We start from the raw sequence: 18,339 nt of genomic DNA on the forward strand, positions 1-18,339 counted from the left end.
TTTTGCAAATTTTAATGTCTATGGATAAAATCCTAGAAAAATATTGCAAAATCTTAAATTTAATGCACATTACATCAATGCGATCACGTGATAAAATCTATTATTACGATGTATGGAACCCTAATGACGATATTCGACATTCGTTAAACGTTTGCATGGTTACAAGTAACAATAGATTTAGATATTCGACATTCGTTGAACGTTTGCATGGTAACAAGTAACAATAGATTCAGAAAACGTCAGAGTATACCAATTTCATTTACTCATATCCAACAAAATTATAATTAATCATTTTTATGGAGAAAATAGTTTCTCATGTCTTTTCTTATCATAATAGTTTTGCAAATTTTAATGTTTACGGATAACATACAAGAAAAATGTTACAAAATCTTAAAGTTGATGCCCATTACATCGATGCGATCATGTGATAAAATCTATTGTTACGATGCATGGAACTCTAATGATGATATTCGACATTCGTTGAACGTTTGCATGGTTACAAGTAACAATAGATTTGGACAACGTTAGAGAATACCCATTTCATATCCACCTCCGATACATCTAGGCAGCGAGTTACCTAATTAGGAAAAAAAAATCTGACCTACCAAAGAAATGGCCACTCTACCATCATCATCAAAGCCTTGTCCAAATACCTAAATTTTTGAGTCTCTAAATATATATAATAATAATAAAAGATAAAAATAAGAAGAAACTTGAGCTTGGTTATTAGCAAAAGAAAATTAAAAAAATGGTTTTAAAATAAATAAATATTTAAAAAAAAGAGTCCTACCAAATTAATCATATGGGCCAGAAACCCCATTACAGAACAATTAAAAAAATAACCCATTTATGGTTTTGTAACTGACTTTGTAGTTAATAGTTATGCCAGGCCAGCTGCCCTTACAGCCAACACATTTAACACAAAACTTCTACTTAGAAGAACTCTCTCACATTTACATAAAAATCGATGGGGTGGTGGTTTCTGGTGACCAAGTAGACTTCCCTCTCTCTTCCCTCCCTCTCCTCAATCAAAACCAGAGACCCATACAAAACCAAAAGAGAAGAAAAAGAAGAAAGAGAGAGAGAGAGAGAAAACAAAGAGAGGGAGAGAGAATGTTATCTTGGTGTTCGTGTTTCAATGCTTGATGGCTTTGCAAATGAGTTGGCCACAAAACTCGTCTCTCCTCCAAAGAAGAAAATCAAACCTTCCATTAGGTTTAAAGAACCTCGGCAACACATGCTACCTCAATAGCGTACTCCAGTGTCTGACCTACACCCCACCTCTCGCCAATTTCTGCCTCAATTGCCGACACACCTCTCTTTGCGATTCTCACCAAAACTGCCCCTTTTGTATCCTCGAAAGGCGTATTGTTCGTTCTCTCACTCTCGAATCCTTTAACGTTGATTCTCCTTCAAAGATCCATAGCTGTCTCACCATTTTTGCCCATCAATTCCGCCATGGAAGACAAGAGGATGCTCATGAATTCCTTCGATTGGTTCTCGATTCTTGCCATAACGCATGTATTCGAATCAAGAACCCTAAGTTCAATTTAAACCCCAATATTTCGAATTCTCAATCCATAATTAACGATATCTTCGGTGGTGCCTTACGGAGCCAAGTAAAATGTGTGTCTTGTGGTTCGGAGTCCAACAAGATGGATGAGATCATGGATATTAGTCTTGATTTGTTTCAGACGAGTTCGCTTAAAGATGCGTTGCAGCGGTTCTTTCAGCCGGAGGTCTTGGACGGCTGCAATAAGTATAAATGCGAAAAGTAAGTTTAATTGTGAATTTGTGATTGAAAATGCTAGTTTTTTTCTAATTTTTTGTGACAATTTTAATCTAAAATTTGATTTTTTCCTCTTTTTAAGGTGTAAGAAATTGGTGGCAGCAAGGAAGCAGATGTCGATTCTGAAAGCACCTAATGTCCTTGTAATTCAGCTTAAGGTATCAATTACAATTGAAATTGTTTTTACCAAGTTTTAAATTCTTGTTTCAAGGCAATGTCTTGGTCAGTAGATTAATCTAGAATTATCTCGATTGAAGCCAAAATTGGAAAGTCTCAGCTGAAACATTCGGGGGCATAAAACACTTTTTGTTCTTTTTAATTTTTTTTTAATAAATATTTGATAGAACCCGCTGCTCCCCCATAGGTTTGGACCCATAGCTCAGTTGGTTATGGTTCAAGTCTAGCTTAAACCCTGAAAAAAGGGTAAAACCATAGTTATTACTACTAACACTATTGAATATAAGTCAATTGAAGCCAAAATTGGAAAGTTTCAGTTGAAACATTTGGGGACATAATTTTATTTATTTTTTGTTAATATTTTAGAAAAGAAAACAACCTAGGTTTGGATCCACAGCTCAGTTGGTTGACATATTGTAATGCAACTTTGAGGTTTTGGGGGATAAAACCATGGTTATTACTACTAATACCATTGAATGATTGGGTCAATTCTTATTGAGTGCATGTATTTTGGTTGTAAAGAGATTTGAAGGTATTCATGGTGGGAAAATCGATCGAACCATTTCCTTTGAAGAGGTTTTGATGCTCTCTGGTTACATGTGCAAAGAAAGCCAGGTATGTTTACTTGGTGAATGTAAATTTGTTTTAGATTTTTTTTAAAATTGTTTTCTACTTAAATTTTGTCTCATTTACTTGCCAAAAATTGTTTATATGTTTTATTTGTGTAGATAGAATTTGTATTTGATCAAGTGGGTGTCTGGATGACATATCTTATTATGGTATGACCCTCTATAAATGGTATGGGATTGCGAATCTGAGCAGTAGAATTAATAAATCTTATTTAGATACAAAATTTAAGTGTCAGGTGAGTGATCCTCAAGTTTCCTGTTCAGATAGGAATAAACCAATCAATGAAGTACCTAATCTAAGGATGGGTCATGTTTATGATGAGTTCCTTCTAGTTTTGAGATGCGTATTCCATAAGCATCAAAGTGTGCTAATCGAACATTGGTTTGATGCTTGCGTCCATTTAGGCTCCACCCGCATGGCCACCATCCCTTGCCTGTGCCATACTTTATATGGAGGATAATTACCATTTACCGGGATAAGGAAAAGTTTGTAGCAAGCTGTTTTAAAGTTAGCTAGCTTCGACTTGTACTTCTCTTTCCTATTGAGCCAACTGAAGTGCATTATTGTTAGCTTCTTTTTAGATACGAGCAATCTATGATGTATTGAATTTCTTCAACATCTCGTATTTTACAAGGATGTCCAGAATCAAGATTCTTCCATATCTCCAACTTAGATAAAATCTTTCATAAGTTACTCATGAAATGAGCACACAAGTGCTTGAGCGAAGTGACATATTTGACACTTTGTTTGCGGTGCATTAATTATGTTGGGATACGACTTTTGTTCAATTATTTGCCATCCTTTCCTTTAGGAGAAAAAACTCTTCTTTGAATCTTCATTCAAGAGAGGGTTGGAGAAAGGAAGGGATAGTAAGTTTAAGAAGGTCCAAAGCATATTGTCATCTTAGCATTTGCGCCCTAGACTGGTTCCCCCTTTCTTGTCACGGGATTCAACCCATCTTGTGGGATTGGGAAACAAGGATTTCACCATACATAAATTGATTTTTCGGAAGTTATTGTGAAATTGCTAATATTTTTCATGGCATAACATAGAAATTGATTTGCAACCTATATCCATATATCTTGGCTTACAATCAAGCAATTGAGAGGAGTCCTCTTTTGTATGATCATGGAAGTAAAGATAAATCGTTGAAGGAAAAATTATCTTATCCAAAGATGCACATTTGGGTGCATTTGCTTTGGGATGATATTAGGACTTCAGATCAATTTGGGCTAAAGGGAGGTCATGGAGCTGTTCATGTAGTGATTAGTAAAGCCTTGTTTGGCATCGAGGTTTAACATCTTTTTTTTGAGGCAATGTCTCAATTAGAAGATAAACCTAGATTGTCTCAACTAAGACACTCCAAAACTTTTCGAGTTAATCCAAAACATTCATTATTTCAGGTCGATGTTAATGTCACTCTTGGGTTAAACGATGGTTATCATTGTAGGAAGCAAAACTGGTTCCTTACTATTTACCATAGTCACCAAGTCTAGGTTCAGGAATAAGTCAGCAAGGGGAAAATTCGGAAAAAAGAAGGAAAAAGCGAAAAAAAATGGGGGAAAAATTGGGCTTGGATTAGGGCTGCGAAATTATTTTACTAAGTGGCGTTCTCAAGTTATATCATCAAATTCCTTATTAATTCCCAATCCCCATATTGATATCATTCATATATCAACAAAAAGTAACCAGAGGTCCAAAACACATTTAAGGTTTATATTGGTAAAAATATAAAAAGATTATGATTATGAATCCAAGTTAGGATTCGTCAACTGATCAAAATCATCAAATTCAATGTCATCCTCATTCTCTGACACATTATTGGTACAATGTCACGATATCTCTTCTTACTAGTGCATCAAGGCTATCTTTGTTTTTCTTGATTTAATCGTGAAGTTCAGAAAAGTTGCAATTAAATTGTGATTAAATTTGTGAAAGAAATATCATGAATGATTTAACCATGAATTTTTCAGTAAGTCGCCGAATTTGGCGACTATGTTGTTGACCCATCTTTGGCTTCAACTAGGAGGCGATTAATTATAGAAGAATTTTGTCTTATGGTATTGAAGGGAACATTTCCCTATGGTTTATGGGTTTATTGTCAGTGGAGTTTCTGGATTTTGTTGAGCTTTTAGTGTTAAAATGCGTTAACAATTTATTGTTTACCTTCTATATATGCTATAAAAGGCATGACTATTGGTAATAAACAAGACATGTCCTTATCTGTCATCTTGATACCTTATTAGATTGAGACATGTCCTTATGCTTACATAAGAACCAATTACTTCCTTAAAATAGTGATAGTATAATGGAAGAAGAAAAACGAATAAGATGTGCATATTGTTGATAAGGAAGATATGAAACAAAACTACCGGAAAATCTTAGAGAGATGGTTGGAAAACCTACTTAACGAAAAGTCAAAATATGCATATCAGCATCGAACAAAAACTGTTAGATATCATACAAAGAGTTTTAAGGACCCAAGTATTTTTATTTATATGTAGTGATACTGTACTTGATTGATACAGTTTTTCCTAAAAGATACTTCATTGTACTGCGTTGAAATGACACCTGTTAATTATATTTTAAGATGTGTTTTCGTAATGTCTAAAAGTGTCATGCCATGTTGAGGAGTGCCCAAGTGCCAACATGTGTTGGCACAAAAAAAATCCCAAGGTAGAAGTGCCAAGGTAGCACTGGTTCTTATAGGATACAAATAAACCAACTCTCAAGAGTGCCGGGTCTATGTCATCTCGCTTTGCACAAGTACGAGTTGGAATACTAATTGTTTCAGAATAATGTCTTTTATTTGTCATCAATTGAAAAAAATCCCTTATTTGTTGAAGGTGTAGTGAGAGTTTGTGGCAAAGAAATATAGCTGTCCTTATAGATAAGAAGTCTTTTAGCTACATGAAAGGGGTGGATTCTTTTTTGTTTTCTTTAGCAAGTCACTGCATTTGGTTAGTTTTGTAGAAGAATATTTGTCATGGATGAAGTAAATGAGTAGGAAGTGAAGGACGTACAAAAAAAATTAGGAATTGAAGGGGATTGAGAAAAGGCAACAAATAAGCAGTAGATTAATATAGGAATCTCTAGATACCAATTTCTGAAGAAAGAAAGATTAAAATTGATATTCTTGGCTGGTAAACTAAAATAATTAACAAAGGTACTCTTTTTTTGACTGGTAAACCAAAATAATTAACAAAGGTACAGATACTGATATCAAGAGAATAGAGGTCATTATTAAGATCAAGAAATATGGATCTCATCAATGGATATAGAGGGAAGGAACTGTTTATATTTATTGCTTATATTTCTATAGAAGTGTTACTTAGTTTTGTGGATGCTTCTGTGTTGCATTTCATCGTGCCTAGTTCTTATGTTTATATTTTAATTGGAATGCAGGACCCACATCCAGAGTACAACCTTTTTGGTACCATTGTGCATTCGGGCTACTCACACGAGTCTGGACACTATTATGCATACATCAAGGTTTGTCTTCACCAAGAGTTTCTGTTACTTCATCCTGAACTGTTAAGAATGCTCAATATAAGTTTGTCTGACATCTACGTTCTTTGTTAACTAATTTAACTGTTCTCTATGTGGTGTACAGGATGTGATAGGCCGGTGGTGTTGCTGCAATGATGCTCATGTTTCACTTTCAACTCTACAGGAGGTTTTGTCTGAGAAGGTTTACATTCTTTTCTACTCCCGTACCAATCAAAGATCACAGACATCAAGAGCTGCCTTTGCTACCAATGGAGTGAAGTATCCTCATTCTACCAATGATGCACAAACAAGTCCTATTGCATCTACTCCATTGAAAACAATGGCCACAAAACGACATGAAGCACATCATTTGGACAAGGATAAGCCCACAATATGTAGTAACGGGAAAGTTCCTTCAAACCCAATGATAAAGTGCGATAACCTGAAAAATGTTCATGCAAATGGAAATGGAAATGGAAATGGAAATGGTAATGGAAATGGAAATGGACATGTTCAGAAGTATGGATTTGTGGAAAGGCCTCTTGTCTTGAAAGAATCAGTGGTTACGAAGAAAATTAAGAAAGATTTGTTATCTGTAATCAACAATGATGGGGGTAGCGAGAATAAATCTTCCGATTCTTTGGATCACAAAAGTAAGCACACTTCTTTGGTACCAAATGGAAATGGTGATATTCAGGGAATTGATGTTAAATCGGTGAAAAAAATTGAAGCACGTGAAGAAAATGGTACCGAACATTTGGTAGTGAAGGGCCAAGGACCTGAAAAGGATGAGAACAGCCTCTCTAACATCTCTGGGAGAAAGAGAAAATCACTGGATGAAGAGTCACAAAATTTGCTTTCAGAAGATGCTTATCAGATGGAGGAGGAGAAATTTAAAGAATCGTAAGTCATTCTCTACTTGAAGTACTTTGTAAATGTTTCTTATTAAGAAATGCATAATGGGTAGGATTCACTCTAAATAAACACTTAAATTACTCTTGGATCATTTGAATCGTTCGAATCACAAGGAGCAATATGGGTAGTCGTACACAATTTTTTTGTTTTTGGTTAAAATACTTTTCCCTTATAGGATAATGGTGGGTGGGACTCTTGTACCATTTAGTACATGGTTGATTGAGACTGTCTAATTGATGAGCTACCTCAAAGTTTGAGGGTCATATGGTTCTAGTTTTCCAATTTTAAATTGATCTTGTGCTTTTATTCGGTTAAAGTTACGGGTAGTTGTTAAATATTGTCATATGTCAGATGCTTTGGATCATCTAGTAAATTTGATTTTGAGACTATGGCCCATTGACTGGAAGTTTGAGACTGATTGTATGATAGGCTAATTCATTTGCTTCCTTGATGTATATAATTTACTATGTGGAAAGAAGTTAAAACACCTTGGTCTATGATCAGGTTTTCTTTATTTACTAGAATGCCGCCTGTGTTTAGTAAAACCATCAACTCAATGTCGTGTTGTCAAAACAATTTCACATCCTTTGGTGCATATTTCAGGCTCACTGGGGAAGTTTCTTCAACTCTTCGATCATGTGGTTGGTATGATGAAGTTTACAGTTTCATGCATGCCAGAAAGAGATTATGTGCAGAATCCGCAGGCAGTACTACCGGTGAAATTGAGCTAAAGTAAGTTGTTTTTTTTCCTTTAGAACTTCACAAGGAGAAATATTTTATTTTGGTGGTCTAATGTCCATTATTTCTGTTTAATTATTTTGTTTGTGTATGTGAGGATGTGGATAAGTTTTTACTGGTCTTCTTTTTTGGATGACAGGGCAAGCTGAGACATGTAGTTTAGGCTTTTCTTTAGGAAGACTAACCTAATCCAAAACCCCCCCCCCCCCCCCCCCTCTTTTTGAAACCAAATTTAGTATGCTATAGGGGCCATTAGAATTATGTAGTTATCCCAGAAAATCTGAGTGGCAGACTATAGCCACCAACTTAATGACCATCAATCAATCGTCATATGTGGCCAAACACTTCTTAATGTAGTACACATTCGATTGAGAAACCTAAGAAATAGATTAGTAAAATAATGCTTTTGATAGGGCTGATTTGCATCTTACCAAAGTATCAAACATTGTATAAGCTTGGCATAGAGCATTGCACCAAACAATGGAGAAAACCATAATTTTCGAGTCCAAAATATCATTACTGAGAAAAACTTTGCCGCAATATATCTATATATATATATATATAGAAAATCTGAGTGGCAGACTATAGCCATCAACTTAATGACCACTAATCAATCGTCATATGCGGCCAAACACTTCTTAATGTAGTACACATTCGATTGGAGAAACCTAAGAAATAGATTAGTAAAATAATGCTTTGGATAGGGCTGATTTGCATCTCACCAAAGCATCAAACATAGTATAAGCTTGGCATAGAGCATTACACCAAACAATGGAGAAAACCATAATTTTCGAGTCCAAAATATCATTACTGAGAAAAACTTTGCCACAATATATATATATATATATATATATATATATATATATATATATATATATATATAATAAATGTTGGTATGTGATCTCAACCATTCAGATCTTTTAATCACATCTTCCAATTGAACTTTAAAGGAAAAAAAAACTATTTTACTTAAAAAAATAGGTCTGTTCTTTTATCAATAAATATAATAGATTTGTTGAAATTACATACAATTAAGGAAAAAAAAAACATTCCTTCAGAAGGCAAATAACAAGTGATCAAGATATACAAAAAGCCTAGATCATTGTGAAGCCGTCATGAGTAACTAACTACAGTAGGAAAAGATTCTTCTTTTTAACTTTCGACAACCAGGACTGATGGTAATCTTTAAAAATCCTTCTTTTTACACTATTTCCAGATACTTCTAACAAAGGGCATAAGGAAGAATCGTCCAAAGGATTTTCCCACAATAACTGGTGGCAGACTAGACCAAAGAGATCTGCCCAATTATCTTGGAAGCACATTCAATACCTAAGAATAGTACAAAATTGTAAGTTTTGCTAGGGAACTTACAGTGAAATATATGATTAACATTCCTGTTTTTCTAATTACACATGATACACATTTTTATATTGAGTTTTTATAGCAAACGAGAGAATGAGTACAAATAAAGCCAACCATAGAGGTCGAGATGATGTACCTAGGAAGGATAAAAGCGTGAAAAGAAAAAAGAGAACACACATGCTTCCCTCCCTATTAAAAATCAACTCTAAGAAAAAAATGCCGCTCTCCAAAATCTCCATGAAGCTGATGACCCATAAACACAAGACATTTTTTCCTTTTTCTTTTTGTGGAAAAACCAATGGCCTAAAATTCTGCTTCGTCCCCAACAAGGACCTTCCTATTTCTTTCCTTTCAGATATCCTGAAGAACCACAAACGGAAGAACCCTCCAGTAAAAATACCCTTGAGAGGAGATGAGAAAAATGGTGTGTCGGGAAGATGCAGAAATAGTACTTCAAAATCCCCGGGCACCAAATCAACACTCCTCCTTCAAAGTGTATGCTAAGTCTTTTGCCCAATTAAAAAAGGAAATATCAAAAAGCTGGGCCACAGCCCAGTTAACTATTGGAATCAGGAGCTTCCGATCCCATCCCTTCAATCACCGTGACTCGATCCGAACTGGAACTGACCTGGAACCGAACTACCACACTACGTCCTGCTGCTGCTTCCCTGGTCTGACTGGAACTATGACTAAATGATCTTTCCTGGACCACGTTGATGGTACCAGTGAGGGATTTTGGAATTTGTCAACATATAATTTTTAATGGATCTAGGCCTTGGAGGAAGTGTGTATATTTTGCTACTCTCAAGGTAAATCTAGTAAATGCCTCTACCGTTATGATAAAGAAGAATACAGATAGATCTCTCGCTATCTAAGGCCTCTAATGCTCCTGAAAAATCAGTTGTGATGATCCATTAACTATATTAGAAAAAAGAAACCATTAAGACAGGGCTTAAATCAAGAACACCATTTCTCACCAAACCCCATTCTCCTTATCATGTGTTGTATCTCCAAGCCAACTTTGCAAAGCTCCCATGATTTCTTTGACCATATTATCCACACATTCATCATCAATTAACACACCATACAAAAATTTCCATCCTTGAATGAAGACTGTATAAGAGAATGATGATAGTACCTATAATGTGTTGTCTAGGACCTTGGCAATGTTTTTTGGGTAAAACTCCCCAATCCCCATAAACCTGCTTCCCTTTTCTAGTATTATGCCTAATCAACTGACTATCCTCCAGGGAGTCCTTCACAATATCTATAAAATTCCCCTTAAATCGCATCAAACTGCTCATAGATACAACATTTTTTTTTTCCTTTTTAAATGAGGTTTCTCAAATGGTATTGTACGAGATGGCTGTCTTGCATCCATATACTAACTGTCTTTGCTCATGATGACATTTTGATTTTGTGTTATTATGTTGGTGGATTGCATAAATTATCTGCTTTTTTTAATTACTTTCCTGTTGACGCAATGTAGGAAGATGTTGATTGCAGAAGCCAAGCAACCCTTTCTCTCTCAAATTCCAGAATCTTTGAAGCAGCACCTTATTGATTGCCTCAGATCGTTTATGGAAAGAAAACAATTTTCAGATCGATGATTCACTGAAACATGTTATGGTAACACTCTTCTTTCCAGATTCCCATGTAGGATACCTGAGTTTAAAGGAATTATGCCGTTTAATAAAATATATTCTTGTTTTGTCGTTTTTGTTTTTTTTTTGTGTGCAGTCTCTTGACTTGTATTGCAATTGGAGAAGCTGGTGTATAATTTGCATAACTGATGCATGAAAATATTTCAACGACCATGCATGAAAACATTTTGACGAAGTGTTGGAGAAGGCCGGGAACTTTTTTTTTTCCGATAAGTAGAGATGAGGAGTGACCATTAAATCATTGTTTAATCTTTTTTGTATGTAATTTTACCTACTTATAGGTACATCTGAGTAACTTGAGAGTCCATGAAGATAATCTGAATTTGATCTTCGGCATAATTTTTCTTCATCTTTGAGGCTGTGCAGCGTGGATTTGGCAAAGAGTGAATGCTGTTCTTTTTGGCAATAGGCAAGGATATCTACAAATTGTTTTTGTCAAATCTGGTAGGATACATCGCTGTCATTGGCTTTTTGGGTCAGACATAGAATGTGGTTTATCTTTCCTGAAATATTTTAGAACATGGTTATAGCTGGGATCCAGGATTTTGGTTTAAATTTCATTTGAGATAGAAGAGGTAAGTCTTCTCCCATTTATCTAATTAATTTTTATTGCATTTGGGTTGCAGTGGTTTTACAATTTATGCCTTCAATTTTTGTTACAAAGACATGGACGTGTGTGTCAGTGCCATATGCATTGACCCACACAATTCAGAATATTTTCAAGTAGAAAATATATGAGGATCTAATGATCCATGATGAAAGAAGATGGAATATTGTGATGAGATCTTTTTGTTTGCATGTCGTCATGGTTTTAAATGTTGTACAAATCCCGAGGTTTTTATTTTATTTTTTTCTTCCTTTTTTTTGGGGGTAAGTAATGGGGATTTAAGTAGACCCTCATTCGACCGATTTGATGATTAACCAAATCAGGATCTTCAGGTGTTGAGAGAAGACATGTTTTGGTCTTGGTGCATCTCAAATCTGGTTTGGATGTGACTTAAGGCCATGTTTAATTATGAATGGAAAATGGGGGATTATTTATTTTTCTTGTGTTTGATTGGTTTTTTTTGTGGATGATTTTCACCCTCATCCAAAAGTCCAGCAAAGATTGAATTTTATTTTTCCACTTATAACATGAAGGGGAAAAGAAAAAAAAAAAAAAAATTGAAATCTACCCTGAATCAAAGCCCTAATCTTCTTCTTCCCTTTTGCAGCCACCATCATTGTTGTTGGCATCGTCGGCCACTCTCTCTTCTTTCTTCTTCCTCCTTTGCTTCAACTGTCATCTGTCGCCACTGTTGCTCATGGTTCACATTCTCTCCCTCCTCTTCGATTTTTTTTTCCCCAATATTTTTCAGATGCAATCATACACCAATTTTTTTATTTTTTATTTTTCAACTTTACACCATCATTTTTCATGAACTTCAAATTCCATGGAAATTGAATTTTCATGTAATCTAACAAATCTTAAACTTTGTTAGTGTCAGACGATTCTAACTCCAGATCCTAGACTTAAACCATGTTCCTTGTCAGTGTGAAGGTTAGGCCTTTTTTAAGAAGTGCTTGTTGGGGAGGTAGCAAGGAGGAAACCCCTTTTCATTAATTATTTAAAGCTAAATTTTTCATAAAATATGGACGACTTCTTAGCTCATTAATTATTTATTTGAAATCCTTGCTCATTAATTATTTATTTAAAAGTACATTTTTGAAAAAAGAAAAATAATATTGTGGGCTTGTCAGCTCTATATAGTGGGTTGGCTTTTGGCAAGCAAAACATCCCTATTAAGGGTGAAAAATGGGCCTTTTCGGCCCTCATAGCACTAGGCTTAGCCTCAGTAGTATCAGGCCAGGCAAAGCCTGGCTCAAATTCAAAGCTGGAGCTTAGCCTGATACCCACTATATTTTGGTTTTGGTCTTAATAGAAAAAATCCACTATATTTTCCTCCACTCTCAGGTGTGTCATACTCCCACGAGCTGATCCTCGGATCTTCTTTAGTACATTTTCCCTGCAGTACCCTGCAGGGAGAATACACTACAGAGGATCCCCCCCCAATTAAGCCCTGTGAGTATGACCCTCTTATATTCATAGTTCTCCCCTCTCTAACAGATCGGTCTTTTGGAGTAGTTTGTTGATTAACATGGTATCAGATCCCTAGGTTTGTATAGGTCACAGGTTTGATTCTTTCCACCCTTAATGGGTGAGGAGTATTAAGTGTATATTTTCCTCCACTCTTGGGTGTCATATCCCAGTTAAGACCCGTTACCCTCTTATATTCATAATTCTCCCCCTCTCCAACAGATCAGTCTTTTGTAGTAGTTGGTTGGTTAACACATACTTCATGAATAACCTTGCTTGGATCAACTATTTGACTTCCTCGTTCAATGCATCCTATAGTATTGGTGTTGGTCCTTAGGGTTTTTGCTTCAAAGACCGAGTATCGTTTATGACATTAGGCAATGCACATGAAATTGGGGTGGATACCTGATATATCTCAAAAATGAGTAGATGAACACATCACGATTGTGCCTCAGACAAGTGCTGCCTTTCGTTGGGTAGGAGCTGAATCCCAGTGAAGACGATCGATGAGTTGCTCCTCACCAACTCTTATGTCAACTGACTCCACATTCTCCAAAGCTTAGGTTCCCATTCTCCCTTAAAAAACCTCATGTTGTAATTTTTAGTGGGGGTCTCTAGAGATTAATTCTTCTTGATCTCCCAAGGCCATGGCCCTTACTTGGTGGGAAAACTAACTTGATGATATATTGAGATAAACAAGGTGACATAACCTACTGTCAAGTGGGTGTTTTTGTCCAATTATCAAACTGAATAAGGTGCGCTTGAGGTAATCTTAATATTCTCTTACGAGAGATTCATAGTGGGTTTAAATAACCTATTCCAAGTCCTTGTCCAAAAAGAAGCACTCGTGTGCCCCTCCCAATTCCAACTCCCTCCACTCGCTACGGGTGTACACCTAATCGATTTGGATCGAGGATATTTTTTTCCGGGTAAGGTTTCACTCCAATATCTTAAAAATCGATTTTGGATCAACCATATTTCAATCCACTAGGGACCCGATCTTATAAAATGTGAAAATATATAAACTATGTCATATTTACACACGATTTTTACCATGTAAACATGTAATCCAATGGTCAGGGTTTTATATGTATCCATAGAACACAAATCTTGAGGATTCAACTTATTTCAAGGACAAATTGCAACTGTTGAATTTTATGTTTACATGATTGGGATCATGTGTTTTTTTTTCACAAATCAATGGATCCCAACCCCTTTTTAAATGTATGAAGTTTATTTAGATTTTATTTATCAAATTGGTTTTGTTAAGGAATTGGGTTTGGATCATGACATTGAGATCTGATGAAAACCCAATCAGGCAAGATTTTAATCCAATGCTTGGTCCAATCTGATATTGTCGGATATGTCCCAAATCGACCTTGATCCAATCCAGACCCGATCCATTGACAGCTCTAAAAGCCAGAGTGGTTGGCCAAAACAGTGGCATCTGTTTATTATACATGCAGTACTTTTATCTTCCTTCACGCCTGACACTTTTTTGGGTCCACTTATATTCTCTTAGTAGACTCCCACTCCAAGCCCAAGCGTAAGCCCATGGTTTAGAATTTATGAACAAAATAGTTTGGTATGGGGTCAATCATAAACGGGTTATGGATAGTGGGCCCACTTCAGGTGATGAGTTAGACAAAAGCGTCGTGCTGGAATGACATTGATTCCGACATTCTGATGTGGTGCACTTACAATCATAGATGCTTTTCCCTCGTATCTCGATGAAAAGCGTGTGCACCAAATCAGAATGTACAATGGATATACATTTTAACGTTACTTCAGCATTATCCTATATAAAATATCAACTCCCTGGAGTACAGGATCATCATTTTTATCTGTGTTGCTTTCAAGAGGGTAAAAAAAAAAAAATCCAAACTGCAGTCGATGGAATAGGTCGGCTCAGAGTGACAAGTGACAACAAAGTGCTTCAAAGATCATGTAAAGAAATGCTTTGATCCAAATATAAATATACAAACTTAAGGCTCTTTTTTCATACATTTTGACATAGAAAACGACCAATGAATGGTAATAGTAAGAAAATGAGACAACCTACAACTCAAAGAAAACCCATCAGGCCCACAAAAAGAAAGATAAACATCAGTCTCTGATCTTGATCGTTAGCCACATCTGAACCACTTGATGATTCGACTTTTCCATTATACCAAGATGGTTTCAATCTCTTATCTGGATTTTGTTCTTCATCACTCCAAGATCTGTTCCTAGATCTCTCATCAGCATTAAAACAAGGAGGAGTCTCAAGATACAAAGAAATGTTCTTCTTCTCATTGAGAACAGATTTTCTGCACAACCCAATGTTTCCTCTAACATCAAATCTGTTCCCAATTCTTTTAATGAACTCCACTGAGAGATCAAGCTCTCCACTTAGCATATTTTGGCTCAAATTTAGCAAACCCAGATTTTGAAGTAACCCTAAATTTGGAGGAATTGTCCCATTAAGACTGTTGTTGTCAAGAGACAATGCAGTGAGATGTTTTAATGAAGACAAAGATGTGGGTATTGGACCTATGACCCCACAATTTGAAAGACTCAACACTGTGAGCTTACTAAGTGCCCCTATAAACAAGGGTAGCCTTGAATTTATAGGGTTATTTTCCACCAATAAGTATTGTAAATCAACTAAACTTGAAAGGGTCTCAGGGATTGGTCCTGTTAGATAGTTATGACTCAAATCCAACAAGACTAGTCTCTTCAAGTTCCCTATATTTGGAGGTATTCTTCCAACAAGCATGTTAGAGCTCAAGTCAATCTTTTGGAGTAACTCAAGCTGACCCAAAGAACAAGGCAGTTGACCCTGAAGACCATTCCAACTTAAGTCAAAGATGGTCAAACCCTTCAATCCTCCTAACTCTTCAGGGATTTCACCACTAAGGTAATTGTAACTAAGATCTAACTCTTCCAAACTAACCAACCCACCAAACTCATTTGGGATTTTTCCTTGTAAACTGTTTTGTGAAAGACTCAAGATTCTCAAAGTTTCAACTTCTGCTAAACTTGGAGGGATTTCTCCAATGAGGCTTGGGTTAGATTTGAGGACTACTTGCTCGAGAGAAGAAAATGTGCCAAAGAGAGATGGAGAAAGGGATGCTTTTGAAGTTGTAAAACAGTTAAATATAGAGAGGGTCTTGAGGTATGGTAACTTTAGTAAGGATTCTGATAGTTTAGCAGAGGATTTACAAGGTGGGGTGGCAATATCAAAACCAATATGAAGCTTAGTGACATGAAAGATTGGAGAGTCTTGAGAAATCTCACATTGGATACCAGGCCATGGTGTATCAGTACATGGGTATGGGTGCATTTGAATCCAATAAGGGTCATCAAGAAGATCTTTCACAACTTCAAACAATCCTAAAAGCTCCTCAACTTCCATCCCACTTGCACCAATGGTTGTCGAGTTGTGTAGGGCACTTACATCAAACTTACATACCAAAAGAAGGAACCCTACAATGAGAAGAGCTGAAGAAGAAGCCATGAGAGATGAAGAGAAGATAAAACAGAAGAAAGTAGTCTTAAGAAACTCAAACAGGTTTCTCTACTTAATAAGAAAATGGAGTTGTTGTTGGAGCTTTCTTGATGGAAGTGATGGTGGCACTGTTCTCTAGTGTTATGTGGTCCCTATTCAAGTGGCCTTATAAGATTGATTTGCATGACAGAAGGAATATTATAGAGAGATTCTATTGCCACGCCATATTTTGCTAATGCCACCACAAATTCATAAGTAAAATACCCAATAGAATTAGCACACGTCATGGAGTTCTATTAGCACACGTCATGGAGTAGTGTTAGCAAAAGTTGGTGTGACAATAGAAGCTCTCGTATTAAAACTAATTCTGTTTTGCATGTAAAGAGATGTGTGAGGATAAAGAAGAAACAGTCACCTGTAAAGGAAAATAGTCAAAATGGTCTTCAAAGGGGCACAGTAATATGATGGGACAGAAGTCAGGAAAGAAGGACATAAACAACAGAAAGCACTGTCACCTCTAACTTTCCTTTTCAGCCCTCGGATCTGATGCACGCCACCTCTCCATCACATCTTTTTTTTCTCATATAGGTATGATATATATGTATAAGACTTTTGATGGGAAATGATAAAGAGAATTCAAATTAATAATGGTCAACATCAGAGTGTTAGTGTTAGTGTGGTTAACTGCCATGTAATGGAATACATGTCGTTGTGATGTCTGACAGTTCATTATTTTGTCAACCTGGTAAGTATGTGAAAACTTACAATTGCAAAAGGACCACCATTCTTTTTTTTGGACATCTCAGGTCAGTGTATTCTACAACTCTAGGCCTTATCCATTGATATGAGATTCATGATATATACAGTTATTTAGAATACATACCATTAAGGGGAGGGGAAGGATGAATACTTAGATGTTTTGTTAAAAATAAGAGTCGTGCTGGGGTGACACAAAAGGAGACACAATGACATGGTGTTGTGTACATTACCACCATAGATGCTTTTCTGTGAGATATGAGTAAAAAGCATCTATGATTATGTGTGTCCCACCACATCATTTGTGTCACCCTTGTCTTTGTTTGTGTCACTCTAGCATCTTTCTAAAAATAATAATAATAACAATAATAATAATCAAAGGAGTAAATAAATGCATATAATTAACATGAGGATTTACATGGTCCCCAGATGGTGGTACACCTACATCTATTGATCACTATATTTTTGGAAGTTACACTTCTAGAGATCTCAAACAAATAAGAATAAAAAAAAAGTTTTTCTCCTTATTTATATGGGGAGTGTTCGACAACCCTAAAGTGAGTCTAACGTTTTTTAATATATGAGTTAGAAGTTTTGGAATAGATTGATTTTTATTGAGGATGATCTTTATGATGAGGAGATCATCATCTTCACAAAAAATTAGTTATTTCTGAAACTTCTAAATTTATCAGCCAATGTTGCTATCCTAAGATAGATATATATCTATATGGGGAGTGTTCGACAAGCAATCTTGTTATTCTAAGATTGTTAGTTGAACATTGGGGGGGAGCATTCAATAGATAATCTTAAGACGACAACATTGAGAGATAAAATTTGTCCTACATGACTTAAAAGTTTCAGATTGAATTGATTTTTTGTGAGGATGATCTCTATGGTGAGGAGATCATTCTCATAAAAAATACGTGCAATCTGAAAATTCCAATCCTATCAAAAGTGATTTACCAAGTTGAAGAATTATGAACCATCGATTTTTATCATTAATTTGTAAATCACTTTTGATTTGGTTAAAAGTTTTAGATTAGACTAATTTTTTAAGGATAAACTCCTCACCATCGAGATCACCCTCACAAAAAATCAATTCAATTCAAAACTTTCAAACTATAGAGGACAAATTTTATCTCCCAACGTTCACTACGTGAAAATCGTCAATATTTGGCAAAAAAATTTGTTGGGCATGGCCCGACGAATTTTTGAAGTCAAATTTCGCGGCCATGGGCACGAATTTTGGATT

The 18,339-nt window shown here is 35.8% G+C and overlaps 2 protein-coding genes across 3 annotated transcripts; one reads left to right on the plus strand and one right to left on the minus strand.

Moving 5' to 3' along the window:
- The first annotated feature begins 918 nt into the window (after positions 1 to 918).
- Positions 919 to 11,289, plus strand: UBP25 (ubiquitin-specific protease 25). 2 transcript variants are annotated; one of them, XR_015182870.1, is made up of 8 exons: positions 919 to 1,774; positions 1,872 to 1,947; positions 2,489 to 2,581; positions 6,002 to 6,088; positions 6,210 to 6,988; positions 7,604 to 7,732; positions 8,955 to 9,086; positions 10,590 to 10,712. XR_015182870.1 is itself a non-coding variant. In XM_086458651.1 (8 exons), exons 1-7 carry the CDS (start codon positions 1,146 to 1,148, stop codon positions 10,708 to 10,710), a joined length of 1,914 nt encoding a protein of 637 aa, XP_086314777.1. In that variant the 5' UTR covers positions 922 to 1,145; the 3' UTR covers positions 10,711 to 10,729; positions 10,841 to 11,289. The 2 variants fall into 2 exon arrangements, 1 of the variants encoding a protein (XP_086314777.1); XM_086458651.1 differs by lacking the exon at positions 8,955 to 9,086 and adding an exon at positions 10,841 to 11,289 and having other exon boundaries at positions 922 to 1,774; positions 10,590 to 10,729.
- A 3,489-nt stretch (positions 11,290 to 14,778) lies between these two features.
- Positions 14,779 to 16,462, minus strand: LOC147390629 (uncharacterized). Its single transcript, XM_086459944.1, has one exon. It carries the CDS (start codon positions 16,338 to 16,340, stop codon positions 14,907 to 14,909), a length of 1,434 nt encoding a protein of 477 aa, XP_086316070.1. The 5' UTR covers positions 16,341 to 16,462; the 3' UTR covers positions 14,779 to 14,906.
- Positions 16,463 to 18,339: the final 1,877 nt, after the last annotated feature.

This window comes from Akebia trifoliata, chromosome 11 (assembly GCF_017979445.1).
Source record: "Akebia trifoliata isolate Shusen 1 chromosome 11, ASM1797944v1, whole genome shotgun sequence".
Lineage (NCBI taxonomy): Eukaryota > Viridiplantae > Streptophyta > Magnoliopsida > Ranunculales > Lardizabalaceae > Akebia > Akebia trifoliata.